This window comes from Coturnix japonica, chromosome 1, assembly GCF_001577835.2.
Source record: "Coturnix japonica isolate 7356 chromosome 1, Coturnix japonica 2.1, whole genome shotgun sequence".
Taxonomy (NCBI): Eukaryota; Metazoa; Chordata; class Aves; order Galliformes; family Phasianidae; genus Coturnix; species Coturnix japonica.
The window spans coordinates 95897865-95924370 of NC_029516.1; the positions used below are offsets into that span (position 1 = coordinate 95897865).

Here is a 26506-nt window from a genome sequence, read left to right on the forward strand (position 1 = left end):
ACATTTGTCCAATTGCATTAAGGAAAAGTGATTTATCGCATGGCAATCTTTGAGGGAAACACTATTTAGAAAAAGCACATCAGGAGAAATATGTGTCTAAATAGAAATGCAGATGAAATGCAATAGCCACAGATATCATCGAGAGGATCTGAACCTTGCCAGCGAGCAAAACCACAATAAATGGCTAATAAAAACGAATCCCTGTAAAGCATTAAAAAAATGTACATTACCATTATGTTGTGGTTAATTCTCAGACAATACTGCAAAATAACATTGAAGTGTTACTTCCTGTCATTTAAAGGAAAAGAAACCCAAACACCAAGAATTCTTTGGGCTAAGGAATGCAGACATACATCATGTCTGTGAGAATCATAAAAAGATCAAATGTAATATTTTCTTTCAGCGCAGACAACTGCTTTGAGATTTTCCATTCAGACAGCCTTGAAAACCGCCTCCAGCATTTGCCAATTACTACTGACAAATACCATTTGGTAGTGAGTGATGTTTTAAGTGAAATAAAACAGTGAAGAAAACTGAACATGATGAAAGGATTTTTTTCTCCCTCTGAAGTGACTGTAAGTTATATATTCACAAGGTAGGGTTTACGCTTCCTGCCAGTGACAAATTCCATGTGATGTTGAGCGTGGAGGTGAAGTTTGTTTGACAGTAATAGGAAAGGAAGACAAAACTCGTTTTCATGTTCTTTTAAGCAGTCAGATATTTTTTAGCTATAAACAAAGGAAGAGTTGCTAATATCTCTGTTCCACATCATTCTTCATAATATAAGTGCACTAATGGAGGGAATGATTCTCTAATATTAAAGTGGTTGGAGTGCAAAGAGGGTATATAGTGGATCTTCCTGTCAAGAGCACTTGATTTACATACAAACTACAACCTGCAGCCAGTAACAACTAGCATATACCATATTTTTAAAATATTTATTGTTCACGGAGAGCTTTGAGACGAGGAAAAATAGCTCAAGCCATACAACTGGAAGAGGTGTTTAAAGAATGATTTAACTAACTGACTATTAGTACTCTTTTGACCTTTTTTCCTTTTAAACACAGAATAGCAGTCCATTTAGATCTGCATTTACTACCTAAGATTGTCAGAAGCATTTCTCACAGGTCCTCATATCATGATATCTGCTTTCCTCACATTCTCTGACTCTGCAGCCCCACAGGAGGCAGGCAAGTGTTTATGAGGAAGGCACTGAGACCCCAAAGCCCGGACTTCAGAGATATCCCCTCCGATCTTTGCCTGGTCAGGGCTCACAAAGCATCACAGCAGTGTTGCTGTTGGCTCCAGGATACCAAGTTACCAGAATTCTGTCTCTTCCTCCCAAGGGGAGTAGCATCTTTTTCTAACTTGTACAAATCTACGTCGCTGCAGCAGCTGTTTTCTGAATTATCCAAGTAATGTTCATATTTTCCCCCCTGTTTGACGTTCAGCAGTTGCATCTTGTTATTGACTCCGATTCAGATCTTACTTTCATCTTGAAACAGTGGGGAAAATGGGGAAAAATCCAGAGAATGTGGGTACATTAGGAACATTTTTCATGCTGTTTCATTTCGCTATGGCCTGGGGTTTCTTTGTTTCACAATCCTTTGCATGTTAAAAATGAAAATGCTTAGCAGTGCTCAATCTATCATTTTTCTATCACCTCTTCTTTCTTTTAGGTAGAGAAGTAATCATCAGGGGATTTTTCCAATACTTTTGAAAAAACATATTAATAAAAACAGTCAATGCTGTGACATGAGTTTCCACTACTTTCGATGCTATAGTTGAAAACTTCAGCAAGGATTTTCCTTCAGATCTCAGGAAAGGACTCCTAGCTCAGGCTCCTTGATTATTCTCAGAGAGGCACAACCCAGGGACTCTCTTGACAGCCAGTCCCACAAGCACAAACAAAGTGATGCATTTATTGTTTGTCCAATGCCGGGTGTCCAGATCATACACAGATGACATGAATCAGGCTGCACACAGGTGCAGAGCTATTGCCTGACACACATACATGACAACCATCATGCATAGGTCACACTGGACTTAGAGATGCCGCTTGGCTGTGTGCATGTGGCTGGCCAGCCGCCATGTGCCACTGCTACATAAAAGAGGCTCTCTGCCTTCTGGACGTCCCAGAGTAAGAACCAGTTTCTGCTTTTTCCACCTGAACAACATTCCTTTTGGGAATAACAGACATGTGGCCTACCCTCAGCGCTTCAGCTGCATCAGCATGTAGCTTTGTCCCTGTACTGTTACTAGAGGAGAGAAAGAGCCAGTGCAACAGCAGGTAAATGGAAGCCATGTGAACCTTGCAACTGTGAGAGTTACATCCGCAGTGGAGGATGCTGGTCCCACCTCAACACAAGCATGACATGCTTCAGGATAGCCAGAGTGACCTCTTAGGCAATCCAGCCACACTGCACGAAAGGGAATTGGAGATCAATGCATTTGGGATTCCCCATGCACCCAGGTGCTTCCAGTGCACACAGTGGGTTGATAGACAAGTCCTGCTCTCTAATACTTCCACGAGGCTGCAATAATTCCCATATAATTGCAAAATATTATATTATTTTCTTGTGAAAAATGAACATTAAGCTTTGACCCCTCCCAAAAAAAAACAACAATTGATTTCTGTCAGGAAGATTTGGACCACAATTATGCCTAGTGAAGCCCTAAGGCCAAATATCAAAGGTGAGATGTAGCTCCATTCAAGCTAGTGGAATTAAACTGACATAGTATGAACTGATTTTCCAGTTTTAGCCAGAAGCAGTCAGGGAGAGACAATACTAGGTCTCCTGTGGTTCAGATAAGACTGATCTGTGCTTGTGCCAACCATGCATACTTTTCTAGCTGTATCTAGAAGCGGAATGGCCATTCCCCAAGGGCAGGGACCTCTTCAGAGATGTACAAGCACCTATCATTGCAATCATCTCCAGTATAGTTATGCTCAAGTTTGGCTTCAAAGCATACTAAGTATAATTTTCTGATTTTCCGATGCGAATTTATCTTGGAGTCACAAGGAAGCAAATCTCTGTATATCTGACTGCCCTATTCTCTCCTTTTCTCCTTTATTTTTCTGAATACATTAACCAGCTTATACCAATGTGACATAAAAATAGTCTCAAAGCATCAGTCACACCCATGCTGTTGGCTGTACCCACAAAGCCCAGCACTCTGACTATCCGCTGTCTTAGCCTTGGAGCATGCTCAAAGAACTGATCATGAGTGCACCCCATTGGAAATGCCTGAGGAAACTTGCCAGAGAGGACTGCTCATTTCTTTCCAATATGTACTCCTTACTTCCCCAAACAGCTCCACACCTAAAGTCATCTTAACCTGAGCAACTCATGTCCCCCCAAATCATATCCCATACAGCAGGACAGCCCCACCAGTGAACAATGGTGTGATGTGCTGCATGTCACAAACAGGCTGATGCTACTTCCATACCAGCAGCAGCATGACTGACTCGACGAGGTGAATTTCTCACCTGGAAACATGGAGGAATTCATCCCCATCTCCATGTGAATGACAGCATAGAGAAGAGAAGCATCCTGATAGATCAGCACAACCATGGGGCTCCTTCTGTCATTGTAGTTCTGGCTCATACAAGGCTATTTCTCCCTTGCATTTCAGCCTAGGGACCTAGCTCTCATGCTCTAGTGCTGTGCAGCCAAATGAACCCAATAGCCCTGCTCTCATGGAGCTCAGATAGCACTTGCTAACCACAGCATGTCACACACAGACACTCATATATGCTTGCCTTATGTTATATCATTTTCTAATGGATACTGTTCCAGATTGTGTGCTTATCCCCCTCACCTTCCTACCCACTTCCAATCTGTACAGAATTGGTGACCCTGACCACCATGCCATATGATGTGTGCTCTTTATGAGGGTACTAAACATCCCCTGTCCAGTGGGACCATGTTGTTCCTCCTGTTCGAGCTCACCCTTTCCCTTCCACCTCCACAGCCCAGACCACACTGCACTTCCAACAGTCCTTTAGGAGTCTCCCATGACCCACTCAGAGTTTTCCCACTCCTGAGCCAGGGGCTCAGCATCTAAGTAAGTTCTACTTAGAAACATTTCAAAGCAGTATGAGTCATCTTGGGATGGCAGAGTCCCTTATGATCTCTTGCCAACATCCTTTGCAGACCAGCCCACCCACACCCAAGCAACTTTGTCCATATGAAGTTCATCTCATGGGAAGGATACACAAATGCACTGGCTCTTTATTGTTACAAGGAGGGCTGGCTTCTTAAGGATAGAGATACAGACTCTGGAAGCTGGCCCAGGCTGGATGGTACAGACAGGCATGGCACCAGTCTCATGCTGAGAACGTCCCTCTGTCCTCTCCATGGTCATCACTGTCTGACAGAGGTCAAAAGAGCTGAAATGCCACTGCCAGCTTCTTTCAAAGCAGCCCCAGCAGGAGGGAGCAACTAAAATAACACATCTGCTCATCTGGATGTATCTGCAAAGGATATGGTGCTAATCTACCAATTTATCCAGCCCAACCCTAGCACTCTAGCGGAGGGGTAAGGCACTGGAAATGTGCAGGTGTATGTAAAAAGGAAAAGTAATCTTCAAAATTGCACTGAGAATTCCTGCCTCATGCCGTGCTCATAGAATCATATATCATAGGATGGCCTGTGTTGAGAGGACCTCAAAGATCAGCAAGTTTCAAACCCCCTGTCACAGGCATAGTTGCCAACCACCAGACCAGGCTGCCCAGAGCCACATCCAGCCTGGCTCTGAATACGTCTAAGGACAGGAGATCCACAACCTCCTTGGCTATCCACCCTCTGAGTGAAAAACTTTCTCCTAAAAACCAAACCAAAACAAACCTACCTCCTCATGGCGGTACTAGAGCTCAGTCCACTTCAGATCTTTCAAGATTGGCACATTGCAATATTATGCAGCACTGGAGACAGAGGAAAAAGAAGATAAGGAACAGGAGAGAGGATTTCAGAAGAAAACAGTAGCTTTGCAAACAGCATTTCTCTTCACTCCTCTCTTTTATCTACAGGACAATTGGAACAATTCAAAACAGCCCCGAAGATGTGCAGTGTAGACACACACCATGTGTTTCGGGAGTCCCTTGGGTAACAAATATACATCAACAGTAGTAAGCAGTCTCATGCCTGACCAATCTGATGGCCTTCTATGATGGAGTGACAGCACTGGTGGACAAATAGAGGGCAACTGATATTGTCTACTTGGACTTGTGCAAGGACTTTCATGTGATCCCATACCACATCCTTATCTCTAAACTGGGGAGAGACAGATTAGAAGGGTGGACTGTTCAATGGATAAGGAATTGCTTGGATGGTCACAGACCAAGGGTTGTAGTCATTGGCTCTATGTCCAGGTGGAGGCTGGTGACAAGTGGTATCCCCCAGGTGTCCATCTTGGGACTGGTGTTCTTTAGCATCTTTATCAATGATGTAGACAGTGGGACTGAGTGCACCCTCAGTAAGTTTGCTAATGACACCAAGCTGAGTGGGGTAGTTGCTACTATAGAAGGGACACCATCCAGAGGGACTTGAGCAGGCTTGAAATGTGGTCTCATGGGAACAAAATGACATTCAACAAGGTCAGGTGCAAGGTGCTGCACTTGGATTGGGGCAATCCCAGATATGAGTACAGACTCTGAGAAGAACCCACCAAGGGCAGCTCTGTGAAGAAAGACCTGGGTGTCCTGATGGATAAAAAGCTGGACATGAGCCAGCAGTGCATGTTCACAGACAACAGTATCCTGGGCTGCATCAGAAGAGGGGTCCATAGGGAGAGAGAGGGTATTGTCTCCCTCTGCTCTGCCCTTGCGAGGTGCCATCTGGAAGTATTGCATTCAGGCCTGGACACCCACTACAAAAAAGACATGGAACTGTCAGAGCAGGTCCAGAGGAGGGCACAAAGATGATCAGAGGGCTGGAGCATCTCTCCTGTGAAGACAGGATAAGGAGATGAGCTTTAGCCTGGATAAGGCTCTGGGGAGACCACATTGCAGCCTCTCAGTACTTGAGGAAAGCTTGTAAACAGGAGAGGAACTGACATTTACAGAGTCTGATAGTGGTAGAACAAAGGGGAATGGTTTTAAACTAAAAGAGGGTAGATTTAGGTTAGATGTCAGGGGTAAGTTTTCATTCAGAGGGCAGTGAGGCACTGGCAGAGCTACCCAGAGAAACTGTGGTGCCCCATGCCTGGAGGTGCTCAAGGCCAGGTTGGATGGGGCCCTGGGCATCCTGAGCTGGTGGGGGGTTGGGGCAGTGTGGGCTTTGATGTCCATCCTACTCTATGCCACTCTGTGATTCTATGGAAATGGGCAAGGAAGAAATCTCCAGGGAAGGAAATTAATGGTTAAACATCAGCTTATTACTATTATGCACTAGAAAACAGACACTAGGCAGAGTCCACAGAAACACTGTGCCCAGCAGAAATATTTCAATTGGAGTTCATTCAGCTACATCAAAGGTCATTACTGGAGACTTGTGCAAATGATTGCATCTGGCACCTAAACACTAACAAAAAAGGTGCACAAGTAGACATTGCAACCCTACTAATGAAAGCATTAGGATTATGATAATAAAGATGATGTGACTCATTAGTTATGGCTCGGGTGATAGTTTCATGGAAGAGAAGCCAGATTGAACATGAGAAAGAGGAACTCAGGTTAAAAACTGAAAGACCTAAGTCTATGCATCCTCAAGTTTCAAGTGAACTCATCAGAAAGAAAACCACATCTTTTAAATATTTATGTAATACTAACTACGGTGTACCCATTGAAAACTACATTGTCTACTACTAAAATATAATATAGTATATAGAATTACAGTTGCTTGTATCTACGCCGTGAATTCTATTTCTCTATAATGCAGCTGCATCATCTAGTGGACAATGAAGAAATTGCACCCGTTTTATTCAGCGCAGTTTGAAGTTTGTTAAATATCCTTCCATTTCTGCTTCATATAGCTCATCACAGTGATATCTGAAAGTTAATTCCCGAATTAAATGTATGCTCTAAAACATTCAAGAGCAAATCTTGGAGATGTTTTTTGTTTTACTTTCTACTCCAATCTTCAGCATGCAAACACTGCCTACATTTTGTTACAGGCAGGAATACAATTGAGTTCTTTTAGTTAATCCCAGTCACTGAGCTGGGATTTCCTTTTGCACTGAAATGATACAAATCATGACCCCTCAGGTGGCTCAAAACCAATTGCTGTGCCAAACCCCCCAAGAAAAGGAGGTAATCCTTGTAAATCTCCTAATAACTTTACTTCATATTTATTGCCTAAACAAACTTCTTGTTTTGATGGGAAATTTTCCTTCAGTCATAGTGTTCACCCTATCTATAGTCACATTTGCACCAAGTGCAAACAATCACTTCAAATTCTGCCAAAGTGTGGCATTTTTAAAGGGGTATTATTTACCTTCTAGGTAGGGAGGGGCTACATACCCTGGGAGACATCACTTTTAAAAGCTTCCTTTGGAAATGTCATCTTTGAAATGTTTTCATAGAGCATCTAAAAGCTTTAATTATCAGAGTACGAGAGTTGATACTCCCTTATCTTGTCCTGAATAGACAGGCCTAAAGGCACTTAGCAATGATGGATGAGCTCCACACATTACAGCTGAAGAAAACTGTAAACTAGAAGCCACTCTCTGTAGAAGATCAAAGAAAATCCATGCCGTATTTACATAAATTGACACAGGAAAGATACTATCATAAGGTTTCGTGTTTATCATTTTTCAGTGACTTGAGGCTGCAGTAGATCAACTCCCTCTACCCTGCAAGTAAAAATAAAATAAAATAAAATAAAATAAAATAAAAATTTAAAAATGAAGTTGTACTGTTTCTCACTTTTTAATCACAGAATATAAAGCTTCTCTCATTGCACCAATCCAAACTCAGCGTCTACTCTGCAGGCGCACAATGCAGTCCTACTTCAGCTCTCTTTAAGCAATAGGGCACAAGCTGGAGGATAATCCAGCTCACTGCCATGGTCTATACTAGATTTGTATTGCCAATGGTGAAAAGCTGGGGCTTATTCCTACTATTGGTGAGATTTGCAGATAGGATCTGAAAGGAAATTTTTAACAAGAAGGAAATAAATCATATCTTTCCACACTAGAATCACAGTTAAATTCCTTTTTAGACTAACAGCCAGAGCCAAATGTTAACAGCAAGTCACTAAAGCTACAAGATATTTGAAGCTCAAAGGGGTTCTGGATGGAGGCTGACAGTAAGTATCTTCACTCTTTGAAAATGACTTAATGTTCTCTAAAACAGCTGGAGAATATTCCCAGTGCAGTTCCTTCCTCAGGCACCCTACCTCATAGATCAGCTTAGGATGTCCCTTTGGCCAACAGCTCAGGTCTGATTCAAAAGAAGCATCTAAGCTTTTGCTGATGACACCTGTAGGCATACATATAAATGCTGATTCATTACCTATGCTATGCCAGCTTATTTCTGTTAAAAATACACTGCTATTGATGCTTTACAAAAGTGCTAGTCTCAATTCCGTAATTTATTTGGGCAGGAATTTGTCTTTGACATTAAACACACATGGTTCTACTCAGAACACTTGCTACAGTGCTTAAGGTAAAGCTGGGGGCTTACTGCTGTGTTTACATCCAAGAGACAGACAAGCAGTTCAGGCTGCCTACTATCTTGCACTGCCAGATCTCCTTCCAATAGTCCCTCAGGGAGTGTAGGAGTTACAGAAGTAGATAGAGCCCATATTCAGAGCAGCTGGTATAAACGTGTGGCCTATATTGCAATAAACTTCTGTCAAACTAGTATCCATTTTGAATGGCATGAAAAAACAACCACTTATCTTTAAGTACAGTACCTTCTCACTGAAAAATTATCTTAAAAGCTTCAACTTAAGGGAAAAAATAAAAACAATGTATACTCAGCTAGGGCTAGCACGGCCCTACTGACTGCAGTGGGACTGTATAGCTTTACCATATCTGGGAAACATATCTTTTCTTAGAGAATGAAAAGCATACCACAAAAACAATCTAAGAAGGCAACCACTTCAGTGCTAACTATAAACACAGTAGAAGGTATTTACAGTAAGTGTCCCTCTAGCCCAGTACCACCCTTTCTCAGAGTGCCCACCTCAACAAGAGTAAGAACAGGTCGAGCATGTATAATACTTAGCATACCAATATCTCCTTCAACTATCATGCAGCCCAGGAACTACCCAAGACTGAATTGTTTTTTGGGGGCTAGTAACTGTCAGTGTCAGGTTCTCAGCACTGCTATCACTGCTGTAGCCATGCTCAATGATAGAGAAGGCCTCTTAGGCAAGCATTGCCTAACATTGCCCTGGTGGGATTAGCAGAAAAGCATAGTCATCTCCTCGAGGGGGTACTTCAGCACATGACCAACCACAGTATTAACTGTGGTGCCAAGTGATTTACGTGGGTTAAAATCACAGCTTAAGCAAACACAAAATTAAGTTGGTCCAAAGGATATAATATATATTCTTCTAGTTCCTGGAAGCACTCCAGTTCTTCTCCCAGTCAATTCACTTTGCTCTCTGCTGTGAAATACAAAGAAACCACAGACTGGCAGCATCTCCACGTGAACGATCCAGAAAGCGTGGGAGTACAAGAGTCTCAGCACACACAGGTAAACAACTGCAAAAACAGCTCATTTTCACAACTTCCTAATCCCAGGTATAAGTTAAGAGGACAGTACCTCAAAACCAAGAACATCTTCTGTTTTCAGTGACACAGAATCTCATTAACAAACAGTTACTTCCCAGTTCCCCTCCTTTTAAATCCAAGCCAATATACTTTTCTAGTTAAGACAAGGCCTTTCTCAGAGCTCTGCAGTTTGGTAAATTTAACTGGGGGGAGGAAAGAAAAGAAACAGATGTCATCAATAGGACTGGGACGTAAGTGAGATGCAAGAATTCTGGGAGATGACAAATAGATATACAGTAACATTTGTTCACAAAGAATGTTCACAAAGAAACTCAGAAAGTATATTTATGTTTATTTCTTCACAGTTTTCACTTAATGCATTTTTTTCTTTAAATGATATTAGCTAGACTGCCTTTATTGCCATATATTATTTCATTGGTTTAAAAAATAGATAACGGTCTTGTAAAAAATCCATATAATTACAAAAATAAACATTCTCTAAAAGTAAAATTCTTTAAAAGGCCTAAAAGTACTAAAGAAAAACTACAAAATGAGAATCCCCACACAATGGGAAATATTTACAACACAACAATTACAGAGTTTACAACACTTAGACACAGATCCTGTTTGGAAACACTCTTAAAGAAGCTTCCTTGAGACCTTGAGCTCCTTATTTAGGCTCAACTAATAGGAAGGCAGCTTATGAGAATATCCCCTTGAAGGCAAAATTAAAACATCTGTCAGTGTCATCACCAGAAATGACAGAAAATAGTCCGAAACGCCTGGGTGGGCTTCCAAATAAGAAACAGAGTTCCGACTGATGCATCCTTTCTGTTCTCATTTCCAGCAGGAGGAGTCAGGACAAAACCAAGTGAGTCTGGAGGAAGCACTGAGAGTAAAGGAAGTATTTCCCCTTTCCCTAAGTTCAAGAAACATAAACTGAAACTGTGCAGGGAACAATTTGGCATCAGTCACAAAAGGGCTGATTGCAATCTCAGTTCTTGCCCACATTTATTGCGCCCATGATGAATTGATACTATGTGAACTACTTATTCTTGGGCACATGTATCAGGGAAAGGATAAAGGATTAGTTCTAGGTATATACAAGTATCTCCCTCCTTTCCCTCTCTGTCAAGTGCCAAAACTCAAAATATATGCTGAGGAGCGTCTGCCTGACCTTCTGATCCATCCCTCTGCCCCTCAGGCATGGATCAGAGAGTCTGACTACTGGAGTCCCCAGTCCTAGAGCTGCTCAAATTACCCCATAAGCTGTTTTGCTCAAAGCAATCATGATTTGAATGAGATGTGATGAAAGCTGCCAATGCTCCTCCCTACCCCTTGGGCTAACCTTTTGTTTAATGAAGATCAGTAAAGAACAAAATAAGCCTGTCGTGCCCATGTAATCCTGTAAACTAAGATGGGCATTTTATGATGACTTTAATGTTATTCTTTTGCTGCCCAGGTCCATTAAAACAATTGAGCGAGGCATATCCATAGCAAATGAGATCCAGTCAGCCGCAGTTATCACATCTCCAGGTGGATCAAATTGTCGTCATGTTCAAGTTGCAAAGAATCTCTGCCGATTTTTGTAGTATTTTCAGATCTTCCAAGCGTAGCATTTCTACCAAAGTCAGCTGTTGTTTGAGGTTCTCTTTGTCCCTCTTCATCTGGGAAATCTGAAGTTTATACAAATGGAATGAAATTATTCAAAATTCCATATAGAACATGAACAGAAACTTTATGGAAAGCTCACCTACCATTGGGATCCCATGTAATTATGTCAAAATACAGGGTGTTTTTTATCTTCATGTAAAAGTTATTTATTAATAATGCAGGTACAGAAACATTAAACATGATTCACTTGTTTACAGTGTTTTGTAATGTCCTGATGTTTTAGTGTTGCTGAGCAGTGCTGTACAGAGCCAAGGATGTTTCAGATTTTCAGCTTCTCATACTGTCCTGCCTGTCCTGTCAATAAGGGGTTGGGGGGAGTACAATTAGCTGGGGGAGGACAGCACCAGGACAGCAGACCTAAACTGGCCAAAGGGATATTCCATACCATATGATATAATATGATAAAAAATAAAGAACTGAAAGCAGTTGGCCAGGGGGCTGCCATTGCTTGAGGACTGGATGAGTAGCAAGCAGCAGGTGGTGAGCAATTGCTTTGCACATCACTTGTTTTACAAATGTATAGATATAAATGTATGTAATTACTATTGTTACTGTTATTTCTCTCTTCCTTTTCTGTCTTAGTAAATTGTTTTTATCTTAACCTGTGAGTTTTACTTGGTTTTTTTGCAACTCTCTCCCCTAATCCCCTGGGAGGTGGGGGGTGTCAGGGGAAGGCTGTGTGGTATTTAGCTGCTTCCTGGGTTAAACCACAACACACGTAAGCTCTGTAACATGGTTTGTTTCTCTGCTGTAGCCATGAGTTCTGCTGAGTAATTAACTTAGGGGTGTCAGTAACCCTGGCAACAAACCCTATACCACCCCAGTGAAGTCAATTACCCCCATTGCTCCATTCTCAACCCTGAAGATTAAGCTGCTTTATATTTATACTAGGGATAGAAAATATCTCAGCTACCTGGCTCTTCTAGCCAAATTACCTGAAGAAGGACATGCTGTGTCTCCTCTGTTAAAAAATGACATATCTTTGTTGTTAGATTCAAAGCCTGCTGTTCATTTCTGGTTGAAATTACATCGCCAAGCAGTGCTCTCCTCCAGCAAGTACTAGAAGCAAAATGTTTGAACAACACATAATCACTTGCTGTATCCCACAACTGAATAATAAACATGTGGTTGTATTAAGAATAACATCATTGGCATAAAGAAATGCAGGTTAACATATCTGAAAAAGGCACGGAGCATACATCAGATACAAAGCAAGAGAAAAAGAAGATTTAAGGGTCCAGAGCAGCAATTCCAGTACTCCAAGCTTACCCTTTTGGATGAAGACACAGTTTGTACTTGGGCCAATGCTTTACTGCTCTGGCATGCAGCCACCAACTTCAACAGCACCAGTTAGGAGTGCAAGCTGTCCTCTAAGAGCTTAATAGCACAGCTTCTGCCACACTTCACATATCAACATATTTTATGGGCCTAAAATTGGTGTAGCTGGGATTTATTTTTAATTATTATAACCAGCTTATTTCACTCATCAATCTCTGAAGGACAAACAGTTATCAAAATCAATACCAAGAGTAAATGTTGGGGTTTTTTTTCTACTAATCCTACTTCAGACAAATTTGTCAATTGGAACAAATGAACAAAACTGCGCTGATAGCCACTGGAGACGAATTTCAACAACATTTTCGGCCCAAAAATTTCAGAAACAGCCTGTGGAACACGTCAGAGAAATCAAGCAAGGCTGATAGCATTTAAAAGTTCCATCAAACCAACCGAAAGATTGACTGCTGTCAGAATCTTAAAGAAACATTTGGTTCCTGAAACAGAAAGGGAAAACAATGGGGTGTGTATAGCACTTAATACAAGAAAATCAAAGATCAAAGCAACAATTTAAAACCTTCAGTCCTTAAATCCTACGCAGATCAAAGTGAGCTCTATTCTAGTTCTTAGAAATACACATAAATATTTTGATAAAAGACCAAAATGCCTAATGACTTTACAATATATCCTTTTCTCATAGTCTCATAGTCTCGTGTGGGTTGGAAGGGACCTTAGAGATCATCGAGTCCAGCCCCCGGGATTCGAGCCTCTGTGTAGCAGAGCGGCACTTCTACCACTTGCGCCACAGGGGGGATTCGAACCCAGGGCCTCTGGTGTTGCAATGCGGCATTCCTACCACTTGCGCCACTTTTTCTGACATTCTTCTTTTCCTTTCCCATACTGAGTCAGTAAGACTGATATAGGAGATCCAGAACAATTGCTCCCAGCATCTCACAGGCAGCATAGAACAAATAAAGGAAAATGAAACATGCACATTTTTAAAATATTCTAAAAGTACTGAAACTTACAATTCATCTTCTCCAAGACTTAACACCTTGAGGGCTGTAAGAAGTCTCCAAGATGGTCCATCCCATCCAAAGGTCAAGTTTCTAAAAAGTCAGAAGTGCTGAGATACAGAAAATACAGGGTGTCTTCTACAACCTGACAGCTTCCTTCCTGGCAGTTGTCAACAAGAGAACACCTACTCTTCAGAACTAGAAGATTCATTGACTAACCTTACTCTGCTACTATCAACAGTTAGAAGGAAGACAGGCTGGACAATGAAGGCTATCTCACATTTTGATATTGGTATTTACCACTCGCGTGTTCTCTCACAAGCAGCAAGCAAACCAGTTTGATACATAAAAATGACTTTATGGTGGATTTTGATATCAGAAGCAAAAGTTGACTCTCAGAAAAAAATGAAGAGTAAAAAAGAAAGCTCACTTAGAAACAAAAAAATTCAGATACCTACTCTAATAAATCATGATCCTTCAGAATGGAAAGCTTTGCATTTTTCTGCTTGTCCGCTGGTGGTAAAAATTTTAGGAGAGTATCTGCATAAAAACAAATTTAAACATTTATGTAAACCATATGCAGATGAAACCACAACTCTCAATTCTGAAATGACATTTCATCTGTATTTGTCCATTAGCTAAAGGAGAAAAGTACTAAATTGGGGGGAAATTTAACATAATATATTTGGGAGGTGCTCACTATTTCTCAAAAGCAATCAGCAACCTGCAGAACTGTATCCTTACAATGAAAATTATGACCAACATAACACCTCCAATTTAAAACCTTCAGTCCTTAAATCCTATGCAGATCAAAGTGAGCTCTATTCTAGTTCTTAGAAATACACATAAATATTTTTGATTAAAAGACCAAAATGCCTTAATATGCATTGTGCATAAACATATATGCAAGCATGTGAAGTTCTTCACTATCCTTTAGCTGTCCATGTGTCTAACCACACCTCTTATTGAAGAAGCTCTGCTCTCTATTATTGCACCTTTCAGTGTTAAGACAAACAATAAATGCAACCTGATGAGACATAAACACTGCTATGAGGGTTATCAATGGCAACAAATCCATATTCTAGTAGCAGTCGCTGATTGTCATGAGGCCCATAGCAGATGAATACTTCTTCATACTTCTTGCACTGTGAATTTGTCAGAATTTCATAGCTTCTTGACTGTTCATTAAATGCAGCCTTTACCTATGATTAATAAAAATAAAAGGTTTTACTCGCAGCAGGAAGATGGGGAACAGGAATCAGATCTCTAATATTAAAATCCAACAGAATTAAGTACTTCTCTAATTCTGCAACATCAGGGTGCAAATAAGTCTTTTAGATGTCTGAAAAGGCAATATATTTGCATACCTGCACACTAAAATTACTCTAAAAAATATGAGTATGAAGAATGAAAATCAAAACCTTAGTGTGAAGTATGTGCCATCCACTCTGTGGACGTACTTATTACAGAAACCCCAAACCTGCAAATAAATCCAGACTGTGCTGTCCCAGAAATATGCTAGCACACAGAGTTCCATCCCTGTTATCAGGTGGAGCTGCTCTATACACTTTCCTAAGACTACCCAGAAGCTTCAAGCCAGAGGTGAAGTAACACAAGGACTGTGTGACACAAAATTTGTCTGAGGAGTTGAACCCATGGAAAGAGAAGGGTAGAGTTATATTTGTGGATGGGTTCTTTCCAACAGTTAGCCTGGAAGCAGACTGCATCCAGTCACTGTGGGCTTTCCCTGTACCTCTGCTTTACTGAACAACAGCCTCCAGGGTATATATGAATCCTGCACACTTAGCTTGCAGGTGTCCTCCAGATAGACAATTTCTCCACTATAAGATCTCTCACTGACCTCCAGACACTCCTAATCTATCACATAAATGCATACTGTATTGAGATAGCGTGCTCGTATATGAAGAAATTACATGATCTATTTTCAGTCTCTTACCTGAACATTTGGACTGTGGTTTAGCAAATCTAAATATGGTGCCAATGCATAAACATCTGGCTCAAGAGAAAAGCATTCCCTCTGGGAATGTTTCATGTATATTGTTCTGGTATTAATAGTGCACCAAGCCCACTCCAGGGCACTGTAGTTAAAAATAGTTGCCGTGTTCTCAGCAAATAAAGATTGCAGAGAAGAGAAAAAAGCCTTGGAAGACGTGTACAACTCATGGACTGTTGTTCTTTGCTTCTGAGCCTGCTTCCTTAAAGGTTCAGGAAGAAGTTGTACCACATCTTGCTCCAAACAAACTGGGCAAGTATACGTCTTGGGTAAAACATCAAGATATGGTTTCCACAGAGATTTCTCACCAGCGTGCTTCTCTGCTATTAAAAACGTGCACAGTGCTATCAAAGGAGATACAGGAGGCTTCCATCTATTAAAAAAAATAAAATAAAGCAGGTATACAGAAGTGAGACAGGAAATGGATGCAGTAGTATTTTATCTCTTTTTTAGTTTTTTAAAAGGTTGTAAATAGCTTAAATTTTAAACTTCTTTGTAGTTAATCTCTAAGTCCTTTTGATGGTTTCAAAGGGGCTTTTGACTCAATTTTACTGAAAAGCTATAAAAACTGGTTTGTGGTACAAATTTCAGGTTCACCTCTTGTGTTTTCTTTCTGCCAGCTTTTTTTTTTTAGGCCATATAACAAGTACTCAGCATCAAGCACAGGCCGGGTTCTGCATTTTCTAAAAGGCTGCATTCATGTGATTGCTTTGCAGCCTCATTTTATTCTCCTTCTCTTACTGAAGGGTATTTTGTAATCCCCAAGAAGCCACTCATAACTGACATTTAGGTCTGAGCTGGATCTAGAAACAGGAAGCATTCAAACTTGTACCATCTCTCCAATTCTATATTCAGATCTCACTTCCTGAACATTCTGAATGAATGGAAGTTCACAATAAATGCTCACAAGTTAGGGCAAGCAGTTATGTCCTACCACCACTTAGGATGATTCATCTACTAATTCACAATCCAGAGGAAAGGACAGCTGTAAAAGTCTTGTTTTCCTTTCTTGCCACAGAACGTCACTTTGCACTTACTTCATAATATATTCTCCTAAACAGCTGTTAAGGACAGTGCTGGTGGTGACTAAGCATTTTTCAGGCAATGAAATAACCAGATCTCCTGCCTTTGAGAAAAACAAAAACAAAACAAAACAAATCTATGAATAATCAAACACATATACAGAATAGTAAAGGTCAAGTATAAATGGCTATATGATTTATAAAGAAAGAGAGAGACATTCCCCAGAAAACAGTAATTCCAAGAACCAATCAGATGTGATACTGAATTTAATGGAAACTAGCATCGCTTTATGAGGGTCAAAGTCAAGGGAGAGGATGACTGCAATCAGTACAAACTTTCACCCAAAGAAAGTCAATTGTTCACAGAGAGTTTGGCGCCTGGCTACTCAGCTTCACCACTTGCTTTGTACTAAGATATACAAGGGTTGCTCCAAAAGTAATCCCTCCAGCTTTATCATGGTGGCCCATGATATCAGAGGTGGATATTGGTGGAATTTTGAGTTTCTTTGTTATAAAAGGTATCAATGATTCCAGAGAAGCTCTTGCATTAGAATCAATATTACTAACCTGAAGAGCTTTGGTTGTCATCAGTCCTCTTCCTGTACCTAAAGTAGGAACATGGAGGATGGTTAGAGTAAAATACAGGAGATAGTGGTAAACTGCAATAAACTAACAAGCCTCCAAGGAAAAAATCTGAAAGAACATACATATCCATTCAAATAACAAAAAAGCAATAATAGAATGTTCCAGGTGTACATATAATTTGTTTTTTTCTCTGTTGGTCTCTTTCCTACTATTTTTCAGGACCTGGTGAAAGCCCTTCCCTTGCACCCCTGCAACAGTTGTTCTCCAGTTCTAGCAATTCTCACTTTCTTTCTTTTTTTCTTCAAACACATCTTTTTATCACTGGTTCTTGTTACTGTTTTCAGAGTTTTAACTCTACTTTACAATTTCCATTCCCAGTACTTTTCTCTGACTTGTACTACTCTCTCTACTCTCCCTTTAATATTACAAAAAGCTCTGAAACACTACCTAATTAAAGAGAAAAAATACACATAAATACATTTACTGCAAACAGTAGTAAGTGAATCCAACCTCTAAAATCATTTACTTGTCTGTTACACCAGGGCTGCTGAGCATGCATGGGAAAATAAGAGATAAAGAAATGATACCAAGGTTGGGTCCTAACACTGTAACGACTTAAAAGACAATACTCCCCTTCAAAACTTACGCTTAGGACTTAAGGAGTATCTTTATACACAGTAAGTAGTTCATGTTAAAAGACTTTCACATGCATTTGCAGAAAGTCTTTAGAGGACTAAGGGGCTCTTTTTCCTGATGCTAGGCATGTGTGAGACTCAAAACAGAAGCAGGAACCCAACGTTTTTATAAGAATCAGATGTAAGTAACATCAGTCAATCATTAAAACATTACCCCAAAACTGTGCTGGCCTTAAACTACTGTCTCCAAATCCTCTGTCTTTGAGCCACTTCTTAAGTTTAATGTATTCCAGTTTGTGACTGCAGTTGACTAAAAATGAAAAAGAAGGGATGAATGTTATAATATCATATTTTAAAACAAAAGAAACAAAAAACATTGACTGTACATTCAGAAAAACTGAATTATGGACTTCTTAGCACAGTATAATAGAATAGCAAGCAAGGCTCTCCTTGAACCAGTTTACAAAGCTGTGGGCCTCGGGGTACTAGAAGCTCTCAGAACTATAGGATTTATTCAACTTACTCGAGGGGCAAAAAATGTGAGAAGGCAACAATACTTTCCACTACTCAGAAAACAAAACTCACAATATTCGCCCTCCTCTGACTGGGACTGTAAATTAACACACACAGAAACTAACATTTGCAAAGGTTATTTTCAAAGCACAGAGATGTTTGTGAGACTATACGGTGATACTCAGACAACTGATTATGTTATTATTTAGCATTACTTCCAAGGATAGTACCTCCATACATAAATCTCTGCAAGTGTTTTCTTCTTCTCTTTCGACTTGTTCGGCCTCTGCTTTTCTTCATACTAAGAAACTGCTTTTTCCTTATTCAGACTGTCTGAATTTAAAATATATATATATATATAAAATTTCAGGCATTGCATGTATCTTTTCATTTAATCAAAGAACCATTAAGGTTGGAAAAGACCTCTAAGATCACCCAGTCCAACCACCATGCCCACTGCCCACGTCCCTCAGTGCCACATCCACACGGCTCTTGAACACCTCCAGGGACAGTGACTGCACCACCTTCCCGGGCAGCCTGTGCCACTGTATCACTGCTCTTGATTAGAAGAAATGTTTCCTAATATTATCCTGAACCTCCCCAGCACAACTCGAGGCCAATACCTCTCTTCCTGTCACTGTTAGCTGGGAGAAGAGGCTGAATCCCACCTCGCCACAACTTTATTTCAAGTAGCTGTAGAGAGCAATGAGTTCTCCTCTGCTTTTCTTCAGACTGAATGATCCCTACAACACTGCAAGCAAAGTCATAAATGAACATGGGTGAGGAGGGAGGATAAGCCTATATCTGCAGCATTGTCTTGGCCAAGATACACCCCTAACAGTCTACAGGAAATGGGATGTGGGTCCTTATGAACACATAACTAAAACTGTTTTCAAACAGCAAATGTATTACAGTTAGAGAAGACCCTAACAATTGTCTCTGTCGTTTATCTGAAAGTAACTAGAGCAGAAGAATCAGGGCACCGGATCACACAGAGAACACCCCCACACAGCCCCATACCACAGGGCGCAGTAACACCACATGCTTGACAGCCGTACTGCATCGGCCCGTCTGGCTACGACTGGGGAATCCTATCTCCCTCCAGCTCCCCATTACCCCAGAGAGAAAGAGCATAAACAACCACACAACACCCCACCACCTCCTCAGACCCACCTAGCAAAGAGAAGGAATAAACCCCTGCTACCGCTGCCGAGTCCGACCCGACCCGCCCCAGCCGCCTCGGGGGGCGGGGCCGACCGCCGCCATTTTAGGTGTGCCCGCCTTCCCTCACGCTGTGTGCAGTTGCTGTTGGTCGGTCGGTCGGTCGGTCGGTCGGTCGTTTGTTTCTAACGCTGAGCTGAGGAGTGGGGGAAGGTGCGTGGTGCTGGAGGTGGGTTGGGAGGGCTGCAGCCCCTCGGGCACACCCCAGCGGGGCTCTGTGGGTTTTGCAGCGGTGTGGTGTGTCCATATGGCCCGCGGGGTGGGTAGCTGCCCTGGGGTGGTTGTGGGGTGGCTTTCCAGCAAGTTGAGTGCTACGTGTGGGTCTTGGGATGCTGTTTCAGGGTTGGCTGTGAGCCTGTTTGGAAGGGAAATGACAATTAATTCTAAAGTGAGCAGACCTAGTTCCTCACCCTTTGCAGAGTCCTTGTTTATCAACCCGAATTACCACAGTGCTTGCACTGAACCAGCTGCCTGTCCTCACAAGAAAGAGATGGGTATTCCCTGTGAGGTGGATGTGCCAAGCTCACTCCTATCAGCAGCTAACATAGCACTGTGGTGTGGTTACTCAGTGATGAACAAGGCTGGTTGGGTGTTCTGTAGAGCATTGCCACCTAATGCATTTCTTTGCCAAAGCCTCGTGCTACTTCAGTAAATTAATGTGCACTTACAACATGGACTTGCATAACTCAAAGTGGAATTTTGAATAGAACTTTTAAGAAAAAAAGAAAACTAGCTTTTCTTTAGATCTAGGTTTTCAACCTTCTGAATGCGAAACTTTGCCTGACTGCCTGTGGCAGGGTGTGAAACTAGATGGTCTTTAAGGCCCTTTCCAACCCAAGTCTCCCTATGATTCCCTGAAACTTTCCTCTTCACCATTTGCAGCGACTGTTGCTTTGACATCCATCCAGAGAAGACAATGTCCAGTGTGCCCGTGGCTGTGGTGACTGGCTCCAACAAGGGGATTGGATTCGCAATTGTGCGGGATCTGTGCAAGCAGTTCAAAGGGGATGTGTACCTTACTGCCCGAGACCCTGCCCGTGGCCAGGAAGCAGTGGCAAAGCTCCAGGAGGAAGGGCTGCATCCACTCTTCCACCAGCTGGACATTGATGATCTGCAAAGTATTAAAGCCTTGCGAGACTTCCTAAAGGAGAAGTATGGAGGTCTGAATGTGTTGGTTAACAATGCAGGGATTGCTTTCAAAGGTAGGAATTGGGCTGTTTGGGATAGTCATGTTATTCATGTGTGGTATAAAGTTACGTGGCAAGGTATAATATCTGCAGCAAGGATTTCATGGAGCTATTTTATATGGAACTTCTAGGCTGTTTCTTGGCTGAGTAGGCTGCCTGCACAAAAAGGTAATGTGAAATGACTCTTCCTCTGGCACCCATTAACTGTATGCGTAAGGATGCTTCCCTGGAGTATTTTATTTGCATCACATATAAAACATGAAAATACTCCAGGTGTACAGTTGGGTTTGTTGCCTCGATCCTCTTGAGTTCCATCAGACCCATGAGAGCCCATTATCTGCATGAATGTCAGCCACGTTCTTCTGGGATATTGTTTTCTCTATTCTGCAAGCTTCATAATTTGCTCTGTGTGTTAATTGCTCAGAGATTCAGGGTGGCACATGGGAAACCTTTGGTCTGAGTGTTTTTGTTATCTTTATTTAACTTTCTCAGGCCAGTTGGTCACCAATGGAATGATTAACTAAATCTAACTGTGCTAAGCAGGAGTTAAATCCTTCTGTCTCCTGTGTGTGTGTGTGGGGGGGGGGGGTGCAAAAGCAGTCAAAGTAAGGAAGGCACAGTAGTTGTAAGGTAGAACAGTGCATTCTACATGTAGATGCTTATGAAAAATCATTGAAAATCAAGTTAGCTCCAGATGGAACAGATCATGAGCATGACTACTGGTTCATTTCTTTGCCAGTACGAACTTGCTCATTCTGTGTCTTCTGGTCTTCTTAAAAATCTCTTTGCCTGATTTCTAGCTAGGACGTGTTACACTGTTCAGGCACAGCATAAGTGTTCATTCACCTGCTTGCAGTGTGGGTTAAGGCAGCCTGTTGTGTAGTGTGGATCAAACCTCACTTGCTGCTTGTATAATGGGAATGTAGCAGCCGTGTTCTGAAGTCCAGTCAGCTGCCATATTTTGTTTGGTACCCTGCTGTGGGTGAGACTGCTATTAAGCAGCTCAGGCTGACCAGGGCCCCATTCAACCTGGTATTGAACACCCACAAGGATGGGACATCCAGAGCTTCTTTGGGCCACCCATGCCAGTGATTCACTATTCTCTCAGTGAAAACTTTCCCTGACATCTAATCTAAATGTCTCCTTGTTTATATTAATCATCAGCCCAATAGAGGGTTATTACAACTTACAACTTACTGTGACTCAGCAGTAGGTCATAAGGCTGACAACAGTGATAGAGGAGCTGTTGCATTAAGTATCTAGTACAGAGGGTAGAGGGTTTAACACCTGTATAATCACTGCTCTGCTTATCTCATATTTTGGCACTTGTACTGAAGCTTGGCTTATTAGGTTTTTGCTGACACCCCAGAAGTTACGCTTTCTTTATTGTAGTACTGTTTGTTATTGCTGTTAAAGATTAATCACTTAATTGCTGGTTTTGTACTATGCTACACATAGTCTGAAGTCCTTAGTCCACTGAAAAAAAAATGATTTTTTTTTTTTCTCCTTGATGAAATGAATATGTATGGATGAGCTTCTGTGAAAGCAGTGATCTGCTGCTGTTTCTCTTTGGAATCTACATAGATCTGGACTATGGAGACAGGTGAAGACCTACTTCATCTGTATAGGTGGACTTTATCACTGCTGAGATTGAGCCTGTAGCAGATCAGGAGGAGTACTGACACTTGGACTTATTTCCCTGCAAAGTAGAGGTTGCATAGCATATAGCTCACTGCTAAGCCAGGTTGTCAGCTGATGACATGTCCTACCCTACTTTTGTTGGTGGCAGGCTGTCAGTTCTGTCTGAAATTGCAGCCTTAAGCAGACCACAGCACTGTACTTAAGACTACCTATGTCAGTTTCCAGTTCTTTTCTAACTGCTGTTTCCCATTCTTTTACTCCTGTCAGCTCAGGGGAATGATTTATGACACTTGTATTCCACAACCTACTTTTGAATCTGAATGCTGGGGTGGTAGTCTAACTTCTGCATCTTCAGTGTCAGTACCCTACATTCGGCATCTCTTTCCCTTTTGATTGTCCCTCCCCACATACATAAGGTTAGTGATAAAGTGCCGTGTGTTTAAGAGGAGAGGTGGTCTCTCCTTTTTAGTGTGGTGACAGAGGCAACCCTTTCTCTTGAGCACTGGTTGGGACCAGGTAAGTCAGTGGATTAATTGGGCAGCCATAAGATAAACTAACGGAGTTTTCTGTTAATATTTATACTGTAACCTTCTTTTTCAACAGAAGTATAATTCTGATTTATTCTTTCTTTTTTTCTTCCCCTCCTTTGCTCCCACCACTTAAAAAATAAAAGTTAGTGACAGAACTCCATTTGCAGTCCAAGCAGAGGTTACGCTGAAGACAAACTTTTTTGGGACCAGGAATATTTGCACAGAATTGTTGCCTCTTATGAAGCCTTATGGTAAGTATAACACAACAAGTAAAGGAATAGTTTTATGTGAATCTTGGTGCTCATGACCCTCAGTACAAAAAAGACATGGAGATTTTGGAAAGGGTCCAGAGGAGGGCCACGAAAATGATCATGGGGCTGGAGCACCTCCCCTATGAGGACAGGCTGAGGGAGTTGGGTTTGTTCAGCCTGGAGAAGAGAAGGTTGCGGGGTGACCTCATTGCAGCCTTTCAATATCTGAAGGGAACCTACACCCAGGAGGGGAGTAAACTCTTTGAAAGGGCTGACAATAGCAGCACACGGGGAAATGGTTTTAAGTTAAAAGAGGGAAGATTTAGGTTGGGTGTTAGGGGGAAGTTCTTCACTAGGAGAGTGGTGAGGCCCTGGAACAGGCTGCCCAGGGAGGTTATGGATGCCCCGTCCTTGGAGGTGTTCAAGGCCAGGTTGGACGGGGCCCTGGGCAACCTGATGTAGTAAATGTGTATGTTTGGTGGCCCTGCCAGGCAGGGGGGTTGGAACTACATGATCCTTGAGGTCCCTTCCAACCCGGGTCATTCTGTGATGACTGGGTTTTACTATTTAATGTCTTGAAGTGCATCTCCCAGCAAGGAACTATATTTGTTGTCTTAATTGTTGTGAACTAGCAAGGGGGAAAAAAAAGAGGGAAATGAACTACTTTGGTACAGATGAGTGAATAACCGATTCATCTGACTCATTCCTGTGTACTGAAATGCTAGGAGAGGAAAAGCTTACTGTGGTTTTGCATGCTGGGATCTGTATTCTGGAAACAAGCTGATAGCTCCAATGCGTTAGTGACTGAATTGCTTTTGTTGAATTCTGCATTGTTCTGGCATTTGGGCTACATTTCAAAAGCTGTCATAAAACTGAGGTTATTTTCTACTGCAACTAAAAGACTGTATTCAATATCTGGCTGCCATTTTTGAGTAAATCACCTACTATTACAGAATCGCAGAATCACAGAATGACCCGGGTTGGAAGGGACCTCAAGGATCATGTAGTTCCAAACCCCCTGCCTGGCAGGGCCACCAAACATACACAATACTACATACACATGCTATTCTGGCTATGCTTATAGATTGTAACAGGCTATTTCCTAGAAGCATATCTGAAATTCAGTGTTGAGCTTTTGCAGATTCATATTTTTTTGCAGTAAAACTCACTACAAACGCTGAACATAAAGTGAACCATGATCAACTGAGTTCACATAAAATACTTTGCAGGCATTTGTTGCAGTGAACACACAACTGTAGAGCAAGCAGACTTGAATTCTGGGTTTATTTAGTGTGTACAAATATTCTCCTTTTAACAGGTAGAGTGGTGAACGTCTCTAGCATGGTAAGTGTCTCAGCTCTGGGCAACTGTAGCCAAGAACTGCAGAAGAAGTTCCGCAGCGACACAATCACTGAGGATGAGTTAGTGGAGCTCATGAACAAGTTTGTGGAAGATACTAAGAAAAGCGTGCATGAGAAAGAAGGCTGGCCAAATACTGCTTATGGGGTATCCAAAATTGGCGTCACGGTCTTGTCCAGGATTCAAGCTCGGATGTTAAATGAGAAAAGAAAAGGTGACCACATCCTTCTTAATGCCTGCTGTCCTGGATGGGTGAGAACAGACATGGCAGGTCCAAAGGCCCCTAAATCACCAGAGGAAGGAGCTGAGACTCCCGTTTACTTAGCACTTCTGCCTCCTAATGCTGATGGTCCTCACGGCCAGTTTGTTAGTGAGAAAACTGTTCGAACCTGGTAAACTTAACATCTGTGGACCCTTGCAAGTGGAAACGTGGCTGTGGATTAATGTGTGCCTTGGTAGGGATATACACCTAGAACAGTCTTACCCTGTCCACTTTAGCACTGGGTCTTTTGTCTTTATAGTGAGGGCTGCAGTTACTGTGTTTCTCTAACATTTTGTCTGTAATATGGTACTTCCAACAGTGTCTGTTGACCTGTTTATAGCATTGACTGGGTAGCCTGACTTGTGATTTGTGGGGTGTTCCAACCTAATTACCATGAGCTGATTTGATGTTACCCTAATACAGAGGTGCCTGACCTTGTTTTAAGAGAGTTTAACCTTAGTGAAATCATTGCTAGCCCTTCTCGTTTTCCTTGTAAGAGAGCCTACAGATCTCTGTGATATTGGGCTCATATGAGGAGACGGACAGATGCCTTATGCTTTCTCTGTGCAATGGATCTTCTGGGGGGACCATTGTTGCTTCTTAAGATTCTATGTTATTTCTTAAATAGAGGAGTTTTCCTCAGAGCTACAGTCTAAGCAGTTGGGGTTGGGTGGAGATGATCGGATTCAAAACTGAATCACTGTTGTGTAGAGATTGCTTATTGTTATAGAAGGGAATTCGGTGAAATTAAAAATAGCAATTACGTACCATTAATAGGGGGAAAATGACTGTTGGCATTGTTATGTATGTAATATGATTACTTACAGACTTGTATTCATACAACTGGCTTATTCTGATACTAAAAGTCTATGTTTGTTGAGACTATGCTTTTGTTTTCTGTATCCAAGTCTGTAACAGAAGCATGTGATATTTGGAACATATGGAGTACAAAATAAACTACAGCACTGGTATAGCAAACATCTGAACTTCTGCAGAACTTTGGTTTCATTTATTGCACAACCTGAAGCCTTAGTACGAAGAACCCAGATTAAATGCTGTTATGGGATGGAAAATACCACAATAATAGTGAGGTAGCAAAGGCTCTGGCCACAGCAGATAAGAATGAGCAGCTGAAGACACAGAAAGGAAAGAGCTGCTTACATTTGGAATGCCTCAGGTAGGCAGGGTTCTCAAGAGAGATCCCCTTGCCTCCAATGCCAGCCCTTAAATGAGGTCTGGGAAGGAATGGATCCTGGCTCCATCCCTTCTGGTTAGTCAGGTACACTGCATGCACTTGAGATCCCCTGGGTTGGCCCTGCATTCCCACCAGGTGCTCCATCACTGGTTCAGGCTGAGACTTAAGTGTTTCTGCTACAAATGCCCTCTGTGTAGTGGAGAAAATGAACTAAGAGCATAATTATCACAGTTCGAAAAAAGTTAAAAGGTCCTTCAAGCCAAATGATAAATAGAGGAAGCAGAGAATTGCTGACAATAGCAGGACACAGGGAAATGGTTTTAAGTTAAAAGAGGGAAGATTTAGGTTGGATGTTAGGGGGAAGTTCTTCACTAGGAGAGTGGTTAGGCCCTGGAACAGGCTGCCCAGGGAGGTTGTGGATGCCCCGTCCTTGGAGGTGTTCAAGGCCAGGTTGGACGGGGCC

The 26506-nt window shown here is 41.8% G+C and overlaps 2 protein-coding genes across 7 annotated transcripts; one reads left to right on the forward strand and one right to left on the reverse strand.

The window, feature by feature from the left end:
- Nucleotides 1-9469: 9469 nt before the first annotated feature.
- On the reverse strand, nucleotides 9470-19673 carry SETD4 (SET domain containing 4). Of its 5 annotated transcripts, XM_015882136.2 has the most exons (12): nucleotides 19571-19649; nucleotides 19021-19148; nucleotides 18628-18730; nucleotides 18099-18194; nucleotides 17232-17269; nucleotides 16680-16768; nucleotides 15586-16015; nucleotides 14656-14830; nucleotides 14087-14168; nucleotides 13641-13721; nucleotides 12273-12396; nucleotides 9470-11339 (listed from the first exon to the last, which is right to left on the reverse strand). In XM_015882136.2, exons 3-12 carry the CDS (start codon nucleotides 18695-18697, stop codon nucleotides 11205-11207), a joined length of 1320 nt encoding a protein of 439 aa, XP_015737622.1. In that variant the 5' UTR covers nucleotides 18698-18730; nucleotides 19021-19148; nucleotides 19571-19649; the 3' UTR covers nucleotides 9470-11204. The 5 variants fall into 5 exon arrangements, 4 of the variants coding, with proteins under 4 accessions (XP_015737622.1, XP_015737632.1, XP_015737651.1 ...); XM_015882146.2 differs by lacking the exon at nucleotides 19021-19148 and having other exon boundaries at nucleotides 19571-19673; XM_015882165.2 differs by lacking the exons at nucleotides 9470-11339; nucleotides 19571-19649 and adding an exon at nucleotides 13066-13109 and having other exon boundaries at nucleotides 12284-12396; nucleotides 19021-19556.
- Nucleotides 19663-25834, forward strand: LOC107323279 (carbonyl reductase [NADPH] 1-like). 2 transcript variants are annotated; one of them, XM_015882179.1, is made up of 4 exons: nucleotides 19663-19771; nucleotides 20501-20820; nucleotides 23120-23227; nucleotides 24546-25834. In XM_015882179.1, the coding sequence occupies exons 2-4, from the start codon at nucleotides 20535-20537 to the stop codon at nucleotides 24980-24982; spliced, it is 831 nt and encodes a 276-aa protein (XP_015737665.1). In that variant the 5' UTR covers nucleotides 19663-19771; nucleotides 20501-20534; the 3' UTR covers nucleotides 24983-25834. The 2 variants fall into 2 exon arrangements, with proteins under 2 accessions (XP_015737665.1, XP_015737672.1); XM_015882186.1 differs by having other exon boundaries at nucleotides 19673-19787.
- Nucleotides 25835-26506: the final 672 nt, after the last annotated feature.

Excerpts from the sequence above, each read along its gene's own strand:
- LOC107323279 (XM_015882179.1), top strand. The coding sequence starts at position 20,535 with ATGTCCAGTGTGCCCGTGGCTGTGGTGACTGGCTCCAACAAGGGGATT. Across the intron at positions 20,821-23,119 it reads TGCAGGGATTGCTTTCAAAG|TTAGTGACAGAACTCCATTT; the intron begins GTAGGAATTGGG and ends AAAAAATAAAAG. Across the intron at positions 23,228-24,545 it reads GCCTCTTATGAAGCCTTATG|GTAGAGTGGTGAACGTCTCT; the intron begins GTAAGTATAACA and ends TCCTTTTAACAG.
- SETD4 (XM_015882146.2), bottom strand. The coding sequence starts at position 18,697 with ATGAAGAAAAGCAGAGGCCGAACAAGTCGAAAGAGAAGAAGAAAACAC. Across the intron at positions 14,169-14,655 it reads CAGTGTTTATGTCTCATCAG|ATACTCTCCTAAAATTTTTA; the intron begins GTTGCATTTATT and ends GTTTTTATGCAG. Across the intron at positions 11,340-12,272 it reads CACAGCATGTCCTTCTTCAG|ATTTCCCAGATGAAGAGGGA; the intron begins GTAATTTGGCTA and ends TATAAACTTCAG.